Here is a 22,524-nt window from a genome sequence, read left to right as displayed (position 1 = left end):
TCATTAAAAAAGCCATTTTGAACTTCTAAGAGTCAAGATTTAAAAAAAAAAAAACAAAAACTACATCTTTCTTGTAAGAAATGGCTGCATTGACTGAAACCCATGTGGGGGATTTGATAAGGGACAGCAGCAGTGTTCCTTCCTGTTTTTGTAAAGAAGAAAGCAGGAAACCCAAGAAGGCGAATTGGACCCTTTGTCTGCGGTCACGAGGGAAGCCCGGGGCCAAGGCCAGCTGCGCCCAGGCCCCCGCGTCCCTGGCCCTCGACGTGCAGGGAAGGCGGGGTGGTGACGGCCACCTGCCAGGCACCCTGTATGCCTGAGCTCATGTCACCCAGTCCCCAAGCGCTCTGCAAGGGCACCATCCAGAGCCCGTGTCTGAGCAAGGAAAGCCTGAGGACGGTGTCGAGGTCAGACGCGGGCCGAGATGAAGTGAGACTCTTAAGTCAGATCTGTTGGTGCCAAGGCCTGGGGGCTGCCTCTCCCCGATGTCTTTCCCTCCCCTGTTCAAGCATCCAGAGCCTCACATGTGCTTGGCTGGCCGGCGAGCGCCCTGGCTGGACTTTCTGGGCCCACGTCAATCAGCTGAACTCACCCGGTCTCCTTGCCAGGGCCCAGCGTCTCAGCCCTCCTTTTCTTCCCTCTTAACTGCAGCCACCACCCTCCCTCCAACATCCGCTCCTTGGGGATCCTCTAGCCACCCCAATGGGCCCACGCACGGAACACAGCATCCCACGTTCATTCCAGGACCTTGGGCCCTGACCCCTCGAGGGAACACGTGAGCAGTGCAACAACAATGACACATTGATGACAATCATTTGTTGACTACCTTGCAGATGTTACACCTCATAACAACCGCAGGAGGGAACACCGTCTCAATCCACCGCAGACACCAAGAAAGCCAAGGCCCAGGGTGGTTCACTGATCCATCCAGAATGAAGTTAGCCAGGAGAAGAGCAGGGGCCACGCCAGGCTAGGAGTTCTGCACGGCCTCCCAGACTAAGTCCAGCTTCCCGGAAGTGTGGAGCCTGGACTCAGACAGCCTGGGTTTATAGTCCAGCTGTGTGACCTTGGGAAAGTTACCCAACCTCTCTGGTTTCTGTTCCTTCATCGGTAAAGCGGAGATGATAAACATCCTACCTGCTTCGTGGGGTTGCCGTAGGGTTACCTGACACAGACGTAACATCCTTAGCGTCGTGTTGGCAACTGGGCTTAATATATGCCACCGGTTATTTTCCTTCTAGGAATTTGTATTCCGCAAAACGTCATGGACGGTTGGGTAAGAATCTTAACTGAAGTCGGAATGCTAGAAAGTCAGGGGCGCCTGGGTGGCTCAGTCGCTTAAGCGTCCGGCTCTTGGTGTCAGCTTAGGTCATAATCTCATGGTTTGTGAGATCGAGCCCTGCGATGGTCTCTGCACTGACAGTGTGGAGCCTGCTTGGGATTCTCTCTCTCTCAATCTCTCTCTGCCCCTCCCTGCTCGCATTATCTCCCTTTCTCAATAAATAAAGAAGACAGAGAGGGAGACACAGAATCTGAAGCAGGCTCCAGGTTCTGAGCTGACAGCACAGAGCCCGGTGCGGGGCTCGAACCCACAAACCTTGAGATCATGAGCTGAGCTGAAGTTGGATGCTTAACCGACTGAGCCTCCCAGTACATTTAACCAGAGAATGTTTGCCCCGGCCACCTCCCCACCTCCAGGGAGGTGGGTGCCCAAGCCCACATCCCCACCGACACTGAGCATCGCGCACTGAGAAAGCATCCCCCCAAGCGGCTAGACCTTCCTGTGCCTCACACACGAGGGCCTCGACTCAGCAGTGAGTCAACCTCGTGCTCCCAGCACGACCCGTCTAACGGGTGCACTGATTTCACAGGCAAGCCTCTGGGAATTAGCCCCAGCGGCATCTCCTCAAAGCATTGGTCAGGCTTCCTGTTTTCCACGTCTGTGATTTGTCCATCAAGATCCTTTGCCATAGTCGTTCCGTTTCCATAGTCGTTTCCATAGTCCATTTCCATAGTCGTTCCTGTCTTTCTTGGTAATTTCCAGAGAAGTCCCTTGTGCATTGTGGGTATACAGCTGGCCCTTAAACAACACAGGTTTGAACTGTGCGAGTGGACTTCTATGGCGCTGGGTATTTTCTCTTCCTTGTGAATTTCTTAGTAACATTTCTCTAGCTTACTTTATTGTAAGAATATAGCATAAAACACATATAACATGTAAAATATGGGCTATTTATGAATCCATCGGTCTTCCCATCAACAGTAGCCTATCAGTAGTTAAACTGGGGGGAGGGAGTCAAAAATCATATGTGGATTTTCGACTGTGTAGAGGGGTTTGCCCCCCAAAGGTGCACGTGGTCACGTCAGTTTCAGATATTACAAATACTCTGTTGCAATCTGTCATCTATGAATTTGTCCCTGGTGACCTCCCATGCAACAGACATCCTCTGTTTTGATGTGATCTCACTCGTCAGTTCACCGAGTAGATATTGGCTTGTTGGGATGCCTCTCAACAGAGGAGCTCCCAGCATGGACCGGAACATTCCAGAAGCGGTCCGAGCAGTGCAGTGAGAGTCTGGGTGACTGAATCTGAGTAAGTGCAGAATGGCGTTGCCGCCGATCTCCATTTTACGCCAACTCGCTGGCTTCTGTCCGCACCTTCAGACTGCTGAGGTTGTTCAATTCTGATCCAGAAACTGCACAGCACGGTGTCATCACGGCACGCTGATAATCATACACGCTGTGGTTTGGTTGACATCTGATAGGTGGAGGGAGATCAAGGAGAGCCACATTCCATGCTGTGTCCTGCAGAGACCCCGTGTCCTACAGAGATCGTACCCTGTACGACGACTGTACCCCGTACCTGCCGTGTGACCCTGGCCACTCCCCTTCTCTGAGCCTCCTCTCTGTTGACTACAGCAATGATAGTGGCACCTGTATCGCAAGCTGCCGTGAGTCGCAAGTGTGTTACTCCACGAAAAGAGGTGAGAACAGGGCCCGGGGCACAGAGAAGATATGGTACGAACGAATGTTTTTGCCATGATTGCTAGTTTTATGGAAGAATTACAATGCTCCTGTTTAAGGGATATTGAAATGGAGTCTCAAAAAGTTGAAATAACTTGTCCCCACCACCCTGCCAAAGAAAACAGAGTCAAGGCTGCGTGCTCCTTCCTCGGACCCCGCGGCTCGTGCCAATTCCCTCCCAGGATGTCTAGGTGCGCTGAAATCTGCCTCTCTGTCTGTCCCTCGCTGGGCTTTGTGTTTGGCATCTAAGGGCAGCGAGGATCAAGGCTACCTCTGCTCCCCGGGACAGACACTCACACGTTTGAAGAGGGTGCACATGCACTCCTGACCCAAGGACCTCTTCTCCCGGTTCACTGACCCCTTCCCTTAAAGTGCCCTGTGGCCGACCACCGACGTGTGTGTCCCACCTGCTTCTGCTGCCCTCGGTCACGTGTGCTGGTTGCCTTCCATCTCGGTGTGGCCCTGCTTTGCTGTGACTTTTTGTTTGTTTGTTTTTAATGCTGTCCTGGAAACATGCTCTGGGGTGTAAAACCCACAGGAGAGTAGCATCTGTGTGTGTGTGGGGGGGTGCTATTTATTTTTGTTTATTTATTTTGAGAGAGAGCGAGAGCACAAGTGGGGGTTGGAACAGAGACAGAGGGAGAGAGAATCCCACCCAGGTTCTGCGCTGTTAGGTGCGGAGCCCGACGCGGGGCTCGAACCCACCAACTGTGAGATCATGACCTGACCTGAAATCAAGAGCCTGACGCTTAACCGACCGAGCCACCCGGGTGCCCCACACGGGGGGTTTTCTAAAGGACACTTGACTTTCTCAATCATGCTACTGTATCACCCCACTGGCCTCACGCGACCACCTTCGCCGTCTTACTTTCCCCCTTTTGCAGATGAGAGAACTGAAGTGTCATTAATTTATCACCAATTCACCCTTTCCACGTCTTCGTGAACGCTTTAAGAAACCCTCCTTGAGGGCTGTCTACATGCAGCCTTGTGTTCAGGACATGACACCCAGCCGCTCCCCCCCCACCCCCCCCCCCCCGGCCACGTACCCCAGTTCCTGAGAATTCAGGATGGGTCGCCGTGTGCCCACTTCAGTCCGCACCGTAGGGAGAGAAGCCCAGAACTCTGGCCCCCCGCTCTGCCCACTGGGCCCCCGCCCCCCCCAATATTTCAAACAACAACATGAGCTGCAGCCACAAAACACAAGACGGCTACTCACCACCTCCGGTCTTGGGCTCAGACCTTGGGGAGAGCTTCTGAGCTCACGGCCGCTTAGGAACTAATTGGAGCCACATGATGGCCTTGAGATTCCTGCTGGCTGGACAGCCAGTCCTACCTCCTCGGTAGGGCTGGTCTCTCAAGAGTTTCCGCGAAGTCCCGTGGCTTTTTCAGTACTAGCTGCCCCCAGGCTGTTTGTCCGATCTGCTGACTGGATGCCTGTTGCCTCTTCAGAGCTCCTTCCCCATCTGACCACAATCCTCCTCCTTTCAAGGGGTGAGATGTTAATTTCCTTAATGACTCACTATTGCCCCACTCCAGTCTGGGTTTCGCAAACAATGGCACTGTTACATTTTAACGATAATTCCATGCATTTCAGGATGTTTAGTAGCATCCCCGGCCCCTCTGCCCACTTGATGCCCATATCCCTCTTACACCCCCAGCCCCAGGCCCAGCCCCTCATCCTCCACCCCCTTGAGACAACAAAAAAATCTCCAGACATTTGCCAGATGTCTCCCAGGGTTATTTCTGTCTTTATGCCACCATTTCAACTGGATCTGGTGATCCGTATTCCTCTCCCCATGCCTCTGCATCATCCATTCTCTAGTTGTGCATTTCCAAAGAAAACGAAGTGGGGTGCTTTATTTATGATTGTGTTCAACAAGAGTCAACCAGAGAGAGAGAGAGAGAGATTATTTTAAGGAATTGGCTCATATGATTGATGGAGGCATGTGTCCAAAATCTGCAGGGCAGCCCAGCACGCTGTAGACCCAGAGAAGAGTTGAAGTCCAAGTCCAAAGACTGTCTGCTGCAGAGTACCTTCATGCTCAAAGGAGGTCAGTCTTTTCCCTCTGAAAGCCTTCAATTGATTAGATGGTCCCCAGCATTATGGAGGGCAATCAGCTTTATGCAAGGTCTACTCTGATTGAGATGTTAATCTCCTTCAGAAAACCCCTTCCTAGAAACATCCAGGACGTTTGACTACATATCTTGGCACGGTGGCTCAGCTAAGTTGGCACGTAAAATTAATCAGCATAGTCAGCAAGGATGAATTAATGTATGGCAAAGAAAGGGAGGATGTACTTGAACTCATCTGGAATGTGGGCTTCCATGATTATTGTCTGAAATGTCAGTGCCACACTGGGGCCATCAGCGATTCTCAACCCTGGCCGTTACAATCACCTAGGCAGCCTTGAAAGGATGCAGATGTCAGGGGTGCCTGGGGGCTCAGTCAGTTAAGCATCGGACTTCCACTCCTGTCATGATCTTGCAGTTCGTGAGTTCGAGCCCCATAACGGGCTCTGTGCTGACAGCTCAGAGCCTGGAGCCCGCCCGGGTTTTCTGTGTCTCCCTCTCTCTCTGCCCCTCCCTCACTCATGCTCTGTCTCTCTCTGTCTCAGAAATAAATAAACATTAAAAAAATTTTTTTAAATAAAACAAAATAATAATAATAAAGAAAGATATTATCTTATCCTCAAAATTACCCAATGAGGTAGAGTGTATGATGGCCCTGAAAAGAACAGCTTTAAATCCAAATGACAGCCCTGCCTTAGTTTAAAGCTAAAGTTCTCTTTTCTGCTTATTATGGATCTTTGATAAGAAATACAATTGCTGAGAAGTCTGTTTTGCTTGCTGTTTGCTACGAGCATTGTGAGGCCTTTCCTGAATGTAACCCGCTGTGTCGTAGAATGGGTTGTAAACCTTCCTAAATGTAGTCCGATATGTGATGGAATGAGTGATTGTACATAAACTAACCGGCATTTCTCGCTTCTGTAAACCTGCTTGCTTAGCACGTTCCTCACCTAGCCTACCCCCTTCCCCCTTCCCCCTTTCTTCTCCCGCCACAAGTAACGGACACAGCCTTCCCGCCAAAGGACAGACAAAGGACGCCCAATCAGAGAACAACAAATGTCCTTACTTTAAAATCAACTAATCAGGCCCCTCATAATTTGAAACCTCCCCTGTGCTATTTGTCTCTGTCTATAAAAGCGCTGTACCAACCCTGATCGTGGCCTCTTGCGTCACCGGTGACGAGTGCGCGGGGGACCAGGTTCGAGCCTGCAATAAACGACCCTTGCCGCTTGGCTTTGACTTACGACTCTGGTGGACTTTTGTGGGAGGTTTCGGAACTTCGGGCATTACAGGCCCCAGGCTATAAATGAGGAAACCGAGGCACAGAGAGGTAAGTGACTTGCCCAAGAAAGTTGCTGACAGTCTTGAGTTCATCTGACTCTGAAGGTTAACATTTTTTTTAAGTTTATTTATTTATTTTGAGAGAGACACTGAGAGGGTGTAAGTGGGGGAGGGGCAGAGAGAGAGGGGGACAGAGGATCCAAAGCGGGCTCTGTGCTGACAGCAGAGAGCCTGATACAGGGCTCGAACTCACGAACCATGAGGTCATGCCCTGAGCCGAAACCAAGAGTCAGATGCTTACCCCACCAAGCCACCCAGGCACCCCTGAAGGTTAAGGGTTTTTAGGAACTTTGCTTCCAAGAGACTTAGATCAGGATTACAGCCACAAAAGAGGAGGCAAAAATGCCAGGATTCCTGGATGTCACCATCGTGTACCTAGAGAACCCAAGAAAATAGAAATTGAAATGAATATGAGAGCATAGTCATTAGCCATTTCACAAAGGCTTTTGTTTAAAAACAAAGTCACTTGACAAAAATGTTGGTGCATGTCCAAAATTCAGTCATGTTCCTGGTGAATAGCAGGGACAGAAATCATATTTAAGACAGGAAGCAGAAATCATATTTAAAAATGAAGATCCCATTCATAACAGCAACAAAACCATGAAATACCTGAGAATACATTTAGCACGAGGGGTGAGGTAGGTTAATGAACACAGCTACCAAATTTTATTAAGGGATATTAGAGAAGATTCGACCTTCGGAGAGATGGTCTGTGCCCATGGTAGGTACTGTAAAAATGCCACTTCTCTTCAAATTAGTCAGAGGTTAAAACAATTTTCTTGTTTTCAAATAAAAATTAGGCATTGACGTAATTTTGAAGCAATTCAAAAATTCTCAGGTCTAATACAGAGTGCCTTCTGAGTTCCCAGCAACTCTAGTATCTCAAAAGGAAAAGTCAGCCCTCCTGAGCTCTTGAATCACTTCCAGACTTCCTTTTAGATTCAGTTACCTAAGGCCATGAGATTCTTTTTGCTTGGCTATGCCTGGGCACACTCAGATCCAAACTGATTTATCAAAAAAATGGCTTTACAGTTTTTAAAATCTTAAGTTGCAAAACATATTATAGGGTTACAAATATTATCCACACACCCACACTTTAACAAATAGTTAAATGTCTACCTGTGTACCATTTGGGGCTGACAGACTCTTAAGGGGGCCCCATGATCCGGCTTTCATGCACTCGTGTGACCCCTCCCCCTGAGCATGGGTAGAACCTGCGACCTGGTTCTGGACGTAGAGAATATAGCAAGAGTGAGGGGGTGTATGGGATTGCATGTGTGTGATTATGTTACATAAGATGGTAACCTCCATAGAATGATGTGTTGTGAGCTGGCCACAAGGCCGGGAACTGGGGACAGCCTCCAGCGCATACCCAGAGAGACGCTGAGGCCCTAAGCCCAGCAGCTTTCAGGAATCTGAGGGTTGTCAACAATCACATGAGCAAGGGAGGAGACCCTTCTCCAATAGAGCCTCAGATGAGACCACAGCCCCAATCGACACCATGATTGTAGCCCCACAGAGGACACAGCTAAGCTTTGCCCAGACTCCAGGCCTACAGAATCATGAGATAACAGGCATATATGTTTTTAAGCTGCTAAATTCGGGAAAATATTGTTATTACCAATAGATAGCTAATGTGCTACCACAGAAGTGAAGCAACAGAATATTTCCAATGCTTTAGAGGCCCCATGTGCCTCTCCTAACACCTTACTTCCCTCCTCCCAAGAAGAAAGCACTATCCTAATTTTTCTGTTGATAATTCCTTTGCCTTCCTTTGTAGATTTACCATCTATGTAAGTATCAGTAAATAGGATATGTTTGGGGGCACCTGGGTGGCTCAGTTGGTTGAGTGTCCGACTTTGGCTCAGGTCATGATCTCGCAGTTTGTGGGTTCTAGCCCTGCATAGGGCTCTGTGCTGACAGCTCGGAGCCTGGAGCCTGCTTCGAGTTCTGTGTCTCCCTCTCTCTCTCTGCTCCTCCCCAACTCCTGCTCTGTCTCTCTCTCTCTCTCTCTCTCTCTCTCTCTCTCAAAATTAAATAAACATTAAAAAAAAAAGTGAAATACAACACAGAAGAACCTAAAGGTAAATATTCCTCTGATTTGAGAATAAATTTCCCAAGATTGTTTTAGCTTAGAAGCAATAAAAAATCATGACATTTATTGATAAATTTGACTGCATAAAGATTGAACTCTTTTTACCAGAAAGCAACCTAAATGAAGTTGGAAGACAAAAAATAACCCATGAATATGAAACAGTATCAACTTCTTGAGATATGTCAGGAGCTCACACTGACGCTCCAAAGGCTAGAGATTCATATAAGGAAAAGCAAAAATAATGAGTCTATCAGAAATGGTCAACGTCACGAGTGCAAATGGAATTGCAGTGCCATATTGGCAAAATTGGATATGTCAGGAGCTCACACTGACGCTCCAAAGGCTAGAGATTCATATAAGGAAAAGCAAAAATAATGAGTCTATCAGAAATGGTCAACATCACGAGTGCAAATGGAATTGCAGTGCCATATTGGCAAAATTGGAGTGATGGTTCCCAAAGTTGGTGAGGAGTGGAGGGAGACAGGCGTCCCCTCACTGTTGGGAGCGATGCAAATGAAAAGAATGTTTCTGGGGAGCAGTGTGGACAAATCGTTCCTATATCTTGAAAAATGTGCATAGTCTTTGTTATAGTTATCCCATTTGTGACCATTTGTCCCGAGCGAGAATCACAAATGCAATGACTGATGTTAAAACACGTTCATCAGGACATCTGCACTGGCAAAGATGGAAACAGAGTGAATATCAGGGGAATCATGAAACAAATTATGGTATAGCCATCCGCTTGTCCGATACGATGCAGATATTAAGGAGTGTTTACTTACAGCCTTTAATGACAAAGATGAATTCTTACAGCTGTACGTTAAACAAAAACAGCACTGGAATCCTCGTGATAGACTCTTCCCGCCAAAGAGACGGCAGGTTTTTGGTGGGGTTGGACACATCGGGGTCAGATCCCAGCGACACTACCAATTTGTTGTGTACCTTTGCAAAGTTGCTTCATCCTTTGGAGCCTCAGATCTGCTCAGAGCATTGCTTTAAGGATCCAATGAGATCACATAAACAAGATAGCCCTGCGTATTCTAGGTCCTTGAGAAATGTTACCTGCTGCCTCTTGTTAATAACACAGAACATGGGGTTTATGTGGCAGGCAGAGGGAAGAGGAAAGAATACCAAATCACGTATAGACTGATTATGAGTTTAAAATACATCTTTCTCCACTAAGAGAAGGGTGGAAACAGTTGGTGTCAGTGTTCCATTTTTAAGGAAAAGTGGAAAAGAGTTGCCCGTCTGCGTTTCCAGGAGAGTGGGGTTTCTGTCTTGGGTGGAGCCTGTGACAGTCTTGGGTTCACAGGACCCCAGCACCTGATTTTCATGTGAGAAATCTCATACCAGTCTTATTCCCTAACACTCGACCTCTGAAAAAAATCTTGTAATGCTCTAACCTAGATGGGAAATGGGGTCTGGTGTGTGACCAGCCTGCCATGCTGGTCGTCAACTTTCGCTGTGCATCAACACCAGCAAACACACAAGATGCAGATTCCCAAGCTCTGCACCGAGAGATTCAGATTTGGTAGGTCTGGAACGAGGCTGAGAAGTGCGTGCGTGTGTGCGTGCATGCGTGCAAAACATATTAAAGTTTGTCACTCGTAAGCATGAGCTCAATGCACATGTATACACCTGTGCATGTAGGGTATATGTGCATATGTGCTATATATGTACCGTGGTATACATATGGTATACTACGTACAGATAATACACCAGCGTATATACCTGCATGTATACGTTTTTTCACATGTGTATATACGTGTCTAACCACCATTCATATCCAGATATAGAACAGTTCCAAAATCCCATAAGCCCCCTCCCTTCAATAATCCCTACTCTCATGCTGGGTAACCATTATACTGTCAACATAGATGAGCTTAGTCCATTCTTCTTTTTAAAAAAAAATTTTTTTTAATGTTTATTTATTTTTGAGACAGAGAGAGACAGAGCATGAAGAGGGGAGGGGCACAGAGAGAGGGAGACACAGAATCCGAAGCAGGCTCCAGGCTCTGAGCTGTCAGCACAGAGCCTGACGCGGGGCTCGAACTCACGGACCGCGAGATCGTGACCTGAGCCGAAGTCGGACACTTAACCAACCGACTGAGCCACCCAGGCGCCCTGAGCTTAGTTTGTTCTTAAATTTCATATAAAGGAAACCATCTCATATTCACTCCTTTGCACCTCGTTTCTCCTGCTCCACGGTATGTTTACAAGATGGATTCCAGGTTGTTCCCCGGAAAGGTAGTCAGTTCACTTTCATCGCCCAGGGTGGACAAGCCACAATGAGTCCCTCCATTCTTCTGTGGGTGGGCACCCAAGGCTTGAGGCTCTTTGGAAGAGTGCTGCTCCAGTGTTCTTACCTGTGTCTTTTGCGGGACGTAGACTCCCATGCTCTTGTTCATACTTGGGCGTGGGATCGATGGGCTGCCAAGGCAAGATGCGTCTAATGCCAGTAGACATTACCACATAGTAGAAATCCATGTTTGTATAAGGAGTTTTGACGCAGGTGGTCTTGGACCACACTTTGAGAAACCCTACTTAGCCACAAGCCCCATTACGCGAGCAAACACATTCCTTTGAGTTGACCCTTTCTTGGGGTGCAAGTGGGGACAAGCTTGTTAACACTGAGATGCCAGCTAAGTGATTTGGGGAAGGGGGGAGAATTGCAAAATTAAATTTCTACCACCCCTTAGCACCTCTTTGGAACAAATGTTTGTAATTTACCGCTTGTGCCCCAGAACGAGAAGCTGAGAGCGGCGAAGCTTTGATGGGGAGGGGGGGGGGGTAGGAAGGTGAGAAGCCAGGCCACTGTGCCCCATCAACCAAGCCCTAGCTCACCCCGACCACGAGCCAGAGTAATGTCCACTTAATTGCTGGTGAAAAGGGATACGCTTGGGACCTTGGGTTGTCCCTACGAGGAACAACTGTCCCTTCCACTCACCTTAAGCTAATTGCAAAGCCATTTCCCCATGCTCCTGACAAAGGAGGTGGCTTGCAGGAAGTGAGACAGATGGCCTTCCTCCTGCTGTGCCCAGCAGGTCTGACAATAAAGGCCGGTTATAGGAAAACTGGCTCTTTTAGCCAACTCTGGCCGTTTCAGCACAGACTCAGCCAGCTTGTCTGAGGTCAGAAGGCCAGGAGGCAGGGCTTCGTGTTGGCACACTGGCAGGGGTGTGGGAAGGAGGGCCTGCCTGTCCTGCTGGCCAATGCCCTGCTTCCCCGGTCTCTCAGCCAGGAGCCGGTCACCCTCCCGGATTCCAGTGACCTCAGCAGGCTGGCTCAGCCGTGGCCCAGGCGTGATCTCAAGCTGCTCTCTGCTGTTTTCAGTGGAGCACTGCAATCAGGGGCCGCAGAGACCGGAGACACGAGCAGGTCTTCTCCAGAAATGGGAGAATGGCTTCCACTTGGAGGCAGGTGGGGGGACGGAGACGTGGGTTTAGCAAAAGAGCCGGGGCTCTGTCCACACAAGGTGGGTGGTAACCTCCACCCACCCCACCCGCCGGGCCGGGCCTCACGTCCCTCCCTCGGGCCCCACAGCTCCCTGTGTGTCGTCTACCGGAGGACTCCTACCTCACACTCTCTCCCACTTCTCTAGAAACCCAGTGAAACAGGACAAACCGTGTCTGGCTTCCCTCAAAGCTGAGTATGTCCCCAAAGCTGGATGTGTTGCCTTGTACGTAATGATCGATGAATATTTAGTTGAATACACGAATGGATAAATAATTGAGCGGACTTTGAACGAAAAGGAAGAAGTCCAATATCTCGTTCACCCTCTCTTTAAGAGAATTAAGCCACTAGGATCACGGAGTTATAAAACTCTTCTGCCAACAACAACAACAACAACAGATCCCTGGCTCTTTCAAAATGAAATCCCTAGCTCTTGTCGGAACTGGCAGGGACCGGAGATACTTGGGATCATCACAACCGAAGTAGGAAGCTACTGGGATCTAGGGTGTAGAGGCCACAAACATCACCAAACCTCCCCAGATGGACAGGCTGGTCCAGCCCAACACAGCGGTGTCCCGGGCAAACTGTGAATAATGCCGAGGCCGAGAGGGCGTGATGTGAGCGCGCGGTCTGCTGGACGGCTGGTGTTGACCTTGTGGGTACCAAGTGGAGGCAGCAAATCAATCTGCCAGGGAGAAACTTGCTCCAGTCAAAAGCAAGACTGGAAAACTGAAACCGATAACGACCGCTCAGAGATTTTACAAGCGTTATCAGCAGAAGCCAAAGATTTGGTACATCTGTGTGTCAGCAAGTGAATGCGTGCTGTTTCTATAGGACATCCCGGCTAAACCCAGAAGCGTGTTTGCGTCTTGTAGCTAAGGTAACACACTGATAAAGGCGCTTCCCAGACCGAAGACTGTGGGTTTTGGCTTTTTAATTTGGCCAGACCCGGAATACTAGCTTCATCTAGACAAACAGTATTTTGCAACCTTCATCTATTATCAGTGTTCTTCCCATATGCAATGAGTTGGATGCTATAATGGAAAGAAGGCAGGAAGAAGGGAGGGACGAGGGGAAGGAAGGAGGGAAGGAAGGAAGGAAGGAAGGAAGGAGGGAAAGGGAGGAAGGAAAGGGAGAGAGGGGAGGAAGGAAGGAAGGAGGGAAGGAGAGAGGAAAGGAGGGAAGGAAGGAAGGAAGGAAGGAAGGAAGGAAGGAAGGAAAGGGAGGGAGGAAGAAGGAGTGAATTAAAGAAGGTGTTAATAGTCAAAGATAGAAGTTATTCGGGGCACAGGCTCGACCTGCATTCATGCAGCACAGAGGACACCCAGGTGAGCACAAAGGCGGAAGACAAGGCCACTTGTGGCTCTCCTGGAGCAGTCAGAAGTGTGACCTTCCCTGGGGCGCCTGGGTGGCGCAGTCGGTTAAGCGTCCGACTTCAGCCAGGTCACGATCTCGAGGTCCGTGAGTTCGAGCCCCGCGTCGGGCTCTGGGCTGATGGCTCAGAGCCTGGAGCCTGTTTCGGATTCTGTGTCTCCCTCTCTCTCTGCCCCTCCCCCGTTCATGCTCTGTCTCTCTCTGTCCCAAAAATAAATAAACGTTGAAAAAAAAAAATTTAAAAGAAGTGTGACCTCCCCACTCCCTAGTTTGCTAAAAAAGTAACACGTCTCAGACTTACCATCCTCGGGATGCCGGGAAGTCTAACTTATGCCCAGATCATTAGAGAGCAAGTTGATGGTCATAATTCAGTTGCCAGTAAGATGGCGTCTGTGTCCACCTGTGAAATGATGCTGCTCCCCAGGTGGCCACGCCGATGGTTCCAGCCCGGCATTTCTTACAATCTTTCGTGGGTGTGGGAAACAAGGGGATACACATGACCTTCGGTGAAGGCTCTAATAGTTTAAGCTAATTTGTTTATTATACAAGAACACAAGTCCTGGATTAAGTTCTTAATAATAGTTCCTTGCATTCTTCCCTCAATAGACCTATTAATACAAATCCCCCCCAAATCTGGCTTCCCTGCGTCCCCCACGCCCACCCTATACCCGGAGGCTAAGCGTGGACACTTAGCCTGTCCCAGACCCCTCAGGAGGTGGGCGGCAGATCGAGGGCCTAACGGCTCTTCTAATCAGCGTCTGATGTTGGACGTGGGTCCTGGAAATGCACTCCTGCGTCTCTGGTCTGCTTGCTTCGAGCCTAATTGGTCCAACGGCGCCTCCTTTGCTCTGCTGCGCCCCTAGGCAAGTCACGAGGTCTCTCCCCTCCCCGCTCACGGTGGCCCCTGCCATCTGACCTGCTCCACAGCAGCAGGGGGACCTGCCCCCTGAGGCGTCCAGCGGGGCCCGAGGCCTGTCTGGCAGCCAGCTCGGTCACTCTGTGTCCTGTGTCCTGCAAACCAACTGCCCCCCCAGATCTAGTCCGCACGCCTGAAAATGGGACAGAGCGTGAACTCCCCCACCAGGCTGGGGAGATCGTCCGTTTTGTGATGTGAATGATTGAGCGGCTCCCCCCCAGGCATCGTGGTTGCCATTTACCTGTGAGACACGAGTCTGATGGGCAAGACAGTGTTCATCTTCCTCATTTTTTTTTTTAAATTATGGCATAGAAGGTACCAGAACAGATAAACGCAATCACGAAGTGCAGCGGTATCCAAATCAAAAGGCTCGATTTAGGGTCACTGGAGTTAGTCTGGCTCGGGCACAAAAATGTTATTTTATACGCTTCCCTTCTTCACACGGGATTTCTAACATCCCGGGACCTACTGGGTCGGTTGTTTCCAAGATTCTTTTTTCCTTTCAAAATTAGTCAGTTATTGGGGCACCTGGGTGGCTCAGTGGGTTAAGCATTCTATTCTTGGTCATGATCTCACAGTTCATGGGTTCGAGCCCGCTGACAGCTCAGAGCCTGCTGGGGATTCTCCCTCTCCCTCTCTCTCTGCCCCTCCCTTGCTCTCTCTCTCTCTCTCTCTCTCAAAAAAACTGAAAAAAAAAAAGAAATCTACTAAAAACCCCAAATTAGTCCGTTATTAAGAATTAATTGCATTCACTATATTAATTTATAATTAATAGTCATTAATAATTAACCAAAGTATTGATTTTAATTATTACTATGATGATAAACCAAGAAATAACTGAATGATGGGGCACCTGGGTGGCTCAGTCAATTAAGCGTGCCACTGGCTCAGGCCATGATCTTGCAGTTTGTGAGTTCGAGCTCCTTGTCAGGCTCTGTGCTGACGGCTGCTCTGGATTCCGTGTCTCCCTCCCTCTCTGCCCCTCCCCTGCTCATGCTCTGCCTCTCTGTCTTGCAAAAATACATAAACATTAACCAAAAAGAAAGAAAGAAATGATAGTAAACTCATAAATGACGAGTCACTTAGAAAGGGCACTTCTGTGGTGACGAGTTCTTTACCTTGAGCAGGAAGGCACCTGGGTGGTGGCCCCAAAGTTACACCTCAAGTGGAACGCACATACAGGTATCCCTCGTTTTTCCAAACTTTGCGTGACGCTCCTACGAAAGCTCCTACGACGCTTTTACGAAAGACCTACATTAGTACCCGTTTTCACCAGCTGGAAATAAGTCCAAAGAGGATTTGCGCTTTTGTGAAAAATGGCGAGAAGCAAAAGGAGCGGTCGGAGCTGGTTTTGCAGCGAGGGGAGCCGGTGCAGAGGCAGCGCCCCCCCGCGCCTTCCCCGGGAACCACACCCAGCCCTTGATGGTCAAGCCGCCAGCTTGGCACCTTGTCTGTGAGCCTCCGGGCGGCATCCCGACTTGTCGTGTGCGTCTGTGAGCAAGGTGTGCCCGAAAGTATTGGAAAAGCCTTAGAGAAGTTTCATTTGGGGGTCTGGGGACGCTAAAAAAGTTTTCTGTAGAAATAAGTGGTAACTACTTCTGTGCTTTTGGCCATTTTGGCTCAGAAAGTTTCACAGGCAAACTGTACTTCCAGATTAGCTGGGCCACCCTGTATGTTGTCAGTACTCAATTCCCTCATCCTCTAAGGAGATTCTCCATGCCCCGTGGCCCTCAGAATCCTGGCTTACAGTAAGCCTATGAAAACAACCTCCCCTTCCCTCAGTTTCTGTTCCCTAGTAGTTGCTAATTACTGATTTTAGACAGGATTATGATAGCCAGGAGTAAATCCGAAAACAGCAGACTCCCAGAAATCTAGGACTTAATGCAAGAACATGGGGGAAAAAAATCGAGGTTTTTGTATTAAATGCGAGGTTTATAATTGTTTATCTCCGTAAAAGGGACAAATGAATAAATCCAAGCAAGAACACCGGATGACATTAAACCCCGTCTTGGGTATTTTTCAGGAAAGTCACGGCCGGGTTTCCCGTTTAGCTTTCTGAAAGCCTCTTCCCAGCCTCGAGAGACCACCTGCTCCAGGAAGCCTGCCCTGATTTCCTTCCTCAGAGTTCCCCCTGGACTTCACGTGGGCTCCTCCTGGGGCACAGGTCACTATTTGTTGTATGTTATCACTAGGTGGGTACTCATTTGGTGCCCCGCATTCACAGTGCTAACTACTGTATGTGTGTTACTTGCAAATCAATTTCCTAATTCCTTCTACATCTACAATGTCTCACATTTATGGCGTTAACTGTAGGCCAGACACTGATGTAGGCTTTACCTGGGGTATCTCACATAATCCCTGCACAACCGTGAGGTGTGCACCATTATTACCCCCAATTTACAGATGTGGAAACTGATGCAGACACCAACAGCCCCGATACGCAGGTCTTTCTTTGTTTCTGTGTTAAATCAGCTTGGGCTAGGCTCTGCTGTGGTAACCACAAAATCAGTGGATTGATGGAATAAGGGTTTATTTGCTGCTTGCACTGCAGTCAGGGTGGGAGCAGAGATGAACACACAGCCCTTACCCACCTCTGCCTGAAAGTGCCCCCCACTAGCCCTTACAGGGTGCAGTATGAAGGCGTCCCTCCTCGAAAGGAGTAGAGATCTTGGGTCAACTCAAGCTCTGCTTTAGAAAGCCTCTAGTGAGGGGTGCCTGGGTGGCTCAGTCAGTCAAGCGTCTGACTTCAGCCCTGGTCACGATCTCACAGTTTGTGGGTTCGAGCCCTACATCGGGCTCTGTGCTGACAGCTGAGTCTGGATCCCACTTTGGATTCTGTGTCTCCCTCTCTGCCCCTCCCCCACTCATGCTCTGTCTCTCAAAAATAAACATTAAAGAAAAAATTTTTTAAACACAAAGCCTCCAGTGAGGAATTGAGGCGGGTGACTCCCTGCGCTGTCTGGTGAACGGCCCTCCTGCCTCCCACCTTTGTGTCTTCTTGACCAGAAAGCCTTGGTTTCAAGATTCAAGCCTGTGGTCTTTTTCCATAAATGTAGTCACTTTATATGCATTATTCTATCAGTTTTCTATCAAAAAATTTTAAAACGGTCTCATGTATGCACATATAATTTCCATTAAAAAAAAACCCTGTGTGCTCAAGGAAAATTATACCGAGCATAAAACTGTACACATCCTTGGGCCTAGTGCATAAAGCGTGGCGTTTGCTGTATTTTTAAATGTTTACTGTGTTTCTTCTGCTTCAGTGCACTTTAAAAAATTACAGCCAAATGTATCATTCTTTTATCCTTTATAATTTTTCTCATTCTTAGCAATACTCATATCTGTGTGGACACAAAGTCCCCGGATTTCTTCTAGTATTATTGAAACTCCGTTGTTTAAAATAAAAAACTTGGATCTGCTTTTGATTTAGCCTGGTGTAAGAACAAGGTACACAATCTTATTTTTTTCAGATTGTTACCAAACTTAATCTTCATTGTTTAGTGACTAATTCGCCATTTCCCCATTGATGTGAAGTGAAAAGCAGCCCGTCCCCAGTCCACACAGGAATGAACCACACTCCTGGACTTTGTGGTTTGTGGTGGCCCCAGCTTTAGAGATTATAGACTTAACACTTAATTCTCTCTTCCTTACACAGGTCCTTTTTATACATGAACTATACGGAAGCAGTATGATGAAACCAGAACAACTACAAATTTAGACATCTTTACGATGTTGTCTTTCTAGCCAAGAAGATAACCTTTCACAATTAAAAGGAGTGTTTGGGAATTTCGTTTTTTTCCGACATCTAAACGCACGCTATTCCTTACTTTTGAAAGCAACCCCAGAAAGGTCACAGACTGCCCCAGCACTTGAGAATCAGTGAGATCTGGGGATCATCTGGTCCGCTGTTTTCAGTTTACAGATAATGCATTTAGGCCCAGAGAAGGGAGAGGAGGTGGCCCAGGTCACACAGCAATCTGGCAGCTGGGATGAGGATCCAGAAGGCCCCTTCCCTGGGGCTTCTCTCCCACCACTGGGTAGATCCAACCATCCGGGTTCCGGAACTGTCTCCCTCTGAGGGTGCAGGCCAGGGCGAAACCAGAAGGTCCCGCATTAGCTCTCCCCGTCCCCACCCCACCCCCACGGGCCCCCCACCACACAGAGTCAGCAATCCACAGTGAAGAGAAAGACATTTAATCACTTCTTGGTCTTATCTCTTAAAGCGCTCAAAGTGTTTTCACAAGTGCAAAGGGAGCGATTGCTCTCGGCCGACATTTACCAGCAATTTCCGACACACGCAAAAGAACTACAGATCACCGTGCTTTATACTTACTTTTAATTTCTGCACTGAAAAAAAAAAAAGGTGAAAACCATAACAGGTTAGTTTACAGTGACTTCACCTCTGCCTTTAAATTAACCTTTGCTCTTGAGGGCAGAAGGGGGAAAGAAAGACAGGAACACATCAGAGCGGGAGAGCAAACGGGGGCCGAGACACCTGGGTCCGGCTAACAAGGGCTCTGAAACCCGGAGGCGGCGCCCTCAGCGCACTAGCCCGTAAACACGGACAGGCAACAGTTAAGATACACTTAAAAAAAAAAAAAATCCCGCAATTCCGTTCTTAAAATCAAGCACAAAAACGGACAGTGAACACAAGGTCCGCTGCGGAGGCCACCACACAGCGCGCCCCCCGGCTCCGAGCGGCACCTGCTCTACACACAAGGCCGGCTTCGCTGAGCTGCCCGGGGCGCGCCCTCTCCTCGCCGGCAGGGGGCGCTCTGCAGGTGGCGGACAGAGAGCAAGAGCCGCGGGGGCGGGGCCGGAGGGGGGGGGGGGGCGAGCGGGTCTGTGTGCTTTCGAGGCTCTGCCTCTGGAATGTTCTGCACTCGGGCTGGGCTGGGTGGTGGGTTTTAGTTACGCTCCACACGCTGTTTAAGTGCTTGCTTTATTTTTCATGTGCAAACGGTCACTGTCTAAAGCTTTCAGAAGGACGTGTACAGACAGGAACACCCTGCAGAGACGAGACGCGGGTGCTCGTGAGCTAAGGCCCCTCCCTCTGGAGCGGGGCGGGGGCGGGGGGCGCACGACAGAGAGATTTAGAGAAATGACGTGTTCTGCTGCGGTTAGGCGCTAGTCCCTGATTCGGTCCGTCCACGGGAGGGGGCTCCTCAGTAGGTGATTGTCCACTCTTTGACAGAGGCGTCGTGGGAGGTGGTGACCAGCGTGCGCTCGTCCAGCCAGGCCAGGCTGCTGACGTGGTGGAGCCGGTGCGCATCTGGGTAGAAAGAAGGCGCTCTGAGCGAGGGCCCGGCGTCCCCACTCCCACCACCCCTTCCGCCTGGGGCAGGAGACCCGCTGCGCCAGCACCAACAGGCCGGGAGAAACTCAGTTGGACCGCTATTCATCGGACCCCGCCCCATGCTTCGCAGAAGCATGGGGCGGGGGGCGAAAGGAAGGTGGGCGCAGGCATTCTCGACCCCCTCCCCCCCCTCCCCGACCCCCCGCACGACTGACGCTTGGGCTCAGCAGCGTCCTTGCTGGACCTCCCCGACACGGGTACCGTCCTGACAACCGGATACCTCCCCTGGGAAACAAAACTGCTCCTCCCCCGAAAAATCTTTCTTTTTGTGCATAAAACAAGACACAGTACACAAATGGCTTCCTGGGCTGTCTGCGGTAATAAAATGCGGTGGCAATGAATAAAGGCTGAGAAGCACTGGGCGGGCGGGTCTCCTCACCCCACCCCTCTCTGTAACAGGTGCACCAGGCATGACCCGATTCCTCCCCAGTCTCCTGCCCTCGCCCAACGGACACCTGCACCGGGAACTTGCTGGGTCTTACTACACAGACAGGAGGGCGCGTGGGAATTTGTCCTGTGTGGCCCGCAGCCTCCTGTGCCCTCCCTCTCTGCCTACAGCACCCGCAACAGGCCTCGAGGTGGACTCAGAGATATTATTAAATAGAAAAGCCTCCCATTTGTTTTAACACGAAAGGCTGCCCGCTGTGCAGAAAAGGGCGAGGGGGACCAGATGGCACAAGGAGGCCACTGAGGAGCAGTTCAGGAGGGAGAGGTGGGGGGACGGGGGTCACCAGGCAGGAGAATTTCAGATCCACCTCGGACAGGCGTGGTCCCTCCCAGGGCTCTGAGCCACGTGTGACTACGGAGCCACAGGCAGAAAAAATGTGTTGCATTAAATAAAACTTATGGAGAATAGTTTCACCTGTTTTTAAAAAGGGTGAGGGGGGGGAATGCTAGGAAAGCGTGAAGGCCACGTGAGGCTCCACTACACTGCCCGCCATGGGCGGAGAATCTACCCTGCTCAGCGGTTTGGTGCAAGGGGGTGAGGAGGAGGAAGGGAAGTGTCGTGGTCTGAGTGTTGGCATCTGCTCCCCAAAACCGCACATTGAAAACCTAGCGCCCAAGGCGACGGCATTAAGAGGTAGGACCTTAGAAGAGCTGGGGTCACGGGCGGGAGCACTGCTCCTTCCCCCCCGCGTGAGGCCCGATGAGAAGTGTCTGACCTCGAAGAGCCCCCCCCACCCCTCCAGCCACACCGACCTCGTCTCCGGAGCTGTGAGCAGTCGCTCTGTGGTTTGAGCCGCCCAGCCTGTGATGCTTTGGCACGGAGGCCCAACGACTAAGACAGGAGGAGAGGTCAAGAGTGACCCCCGTGCCCTGTGGACGGAGCCCACCTGCTCTCACGCTGGGAACACGAGCGTGCTCTGTCGCTCGTGTCCGGCAGGGGCCGGCAGAACGCAGCAGACGGAACCGTGCCTCCCGGCCAACTCCCCGGAAACAGACGGGACACTCAGGCCCGGGGAGCTGAGGCGGGAGCGAGAGTCACCTTGGATCTTGACCCTGGTCTCGGGGTCACTCAGGGTCCAGACGTACACCATCATGTCCATGCCGCCGGACGCAAAGTGTTCGTTGTCTGGGGACCAGGCCAGGCAGACGATCTTTGCATGGTGTCCATAAAAGACGTTGTTCTCCTAGTCGCGGGGTGAGAACAGAAAGGTGGTAGTCAGGGTTCAGGCCAGAGTGGCATGTGTCACCTCGCCCGGCTCTCGCGGTGACAATGACGGTCGACTTCAGAGGCGCTTTCTCTGCTAGGCACCGTGCACGTCTCACGGACGCCTCAGAAGAACCCGCGGTGCCCGCTGCTCTGTGAGAGGAGGAAACTGAGGCCCAGGAAGGAGCGCCCCAACATCAAGCAGCAGCCACTGCGTCCCCTGGGCCCCCTGCATCACAGCACTTATCCTGAAGTGCTAGACGTGTGTGCGGTCCACACTGAGCCCTTGGCCCAGCGAGGGGACAGGAACACCTGCCGAGAAACAGCCACCCAGGCTCAAGGGGGTCCCGCTCCGTGCAGGCAGCACTCAGTGAAGTGAATGCTCGGGGCAGAGGGAGGCCGGCCTGCCTCTCCCCTCACACCTGCCCTCTACCCTGGAGCCCAGGCTGGGGGCAGGGGCCCGGACAGAGGCTGTGAGCTGGACGAGGCCTAATGCTTCCCTTGATGCTTTAGGAATGCTTTTCCTTCAGAGCATTCCGTTTTCTTATTCCCTAGAAAGGGTCGACCTGATGGTGATTTTCTTTCCCAAGTGTGCCTGGTCCGTGCACTGCTGGTCCCGCTCCCGAGGACCGCTTACTTTGCAGGCCGTGAACCAGACCTGGGCGGTATACAGACGAAATCATTTACATAGAGTCTGAGGAACGTGGTAAGGGGGCCGAAGGAAATCTGGGAGGCGGGGTATTATGTCCGTGGAGGTCCGGGTTCCAGGCGTGTGCCCGACTCCAGCATATACCTGCATTTGCTCACACCTGCCGTCAGAAGTGACGTTACGGGAAAGACATAAACTAAAAGGAGACTCCCCTCTAGTTAACGATACATAAGCCTAAGTATTTACGGGGAACCATACGGATGTCTGTAGTTTACTTTAAAAGCACCCAAAATGAAGATGAAAATGACTGGATGGATGAGGGGACACAGCGAGACATTAATGGCAGAATCTAGATGGTAAATTCTTCAGCCTCTGCCATGTTCCAACCCATCCTAAGTGCGGGGGCTGGCACACTGAAGGGCCCAGGGACCCAGAACCCCCCAGCCAGTGCCCCCTGCTGTGGCCACAGACAGCAAGTGACAGAACCCCTAGCTGAGCTCAGTCCCCTGTCTGTGAACCGGAGCGAACAGCTCTGGGCCCGAGTTCTCCCCACGATGAACGCTCCCGCCCCTTGGCTGTGAAGTTCCTTGGCTGTCCTCCC

The 22,524-nt window shown here is 50.4% G+C and overlaps 2 protein-coding genes across 3 annotated transcripts in view; both read right to left on the bottom strand.

The window, feature by feature from the left end:
* Window positions 1–4,361, bottom strand: part of SLC2A9 (solute carrier family 2 member 9) — a 255,656-nt gene extending 251,295 nt beyond the window's left edge. For both annotated transcript variants that reach the window (XM_047855181.1, XM_047855182.1), the window contains exon 1: window positions 4,238–4,361. The gene's annotated coding sequence lies outside the window, so the exon portion shown is untranslated. The remainder of the gene's footprint in view (window positions 1–4,237) is intronic.
* A 14,079-nt stretch (window positions 4,362–18,440) lies between these two features.
* The window catches only part of WDR1 (WD repeat domain 1), a 44,631-nt gene continuing 40,547 nt past the window's right edge, over window positions 18,441–22,524 (bottom strand). Inside the window, exons 14-15 of the mRNA XM_047855180.1 lie at window positions 21,110–21,254; window positions 18,441–19,539 (exon numbers count right to left, since the gene is read on the bottom strand). Of these exons, the coding sequence (XP_047711136.1) occupies window positions 19,433–19,539; window positions 21,110–21,254 (252 nt within the window). The 3' untranslated portion in view covers window positions 18,441–19,432. The remainder of the gene's footprint in view (window positions 19,540–21,109; window positions 21,255–22,524) is intronic.

Source organism: Prionailurus viverrinus, chromosome B1 (assembly GCF_022837055.1).
Source record: "Prionailurus viverrinus isolate Anna chromosome B1, UM_Priviv_1.0, whole genome shotgun sequence".
NCBI classification, from domain to species: domain Eukaryota; kingdom Metazoa; phylum Chordata; class Mammalia; order Carnivora; family Felidae; genus Prionailurus; species Prionailurus viverrinus.
Note: the sequence above shows the minus strand (reverse complement) of the source record. Positions and strands in the feature narration are given on the sequence as shown.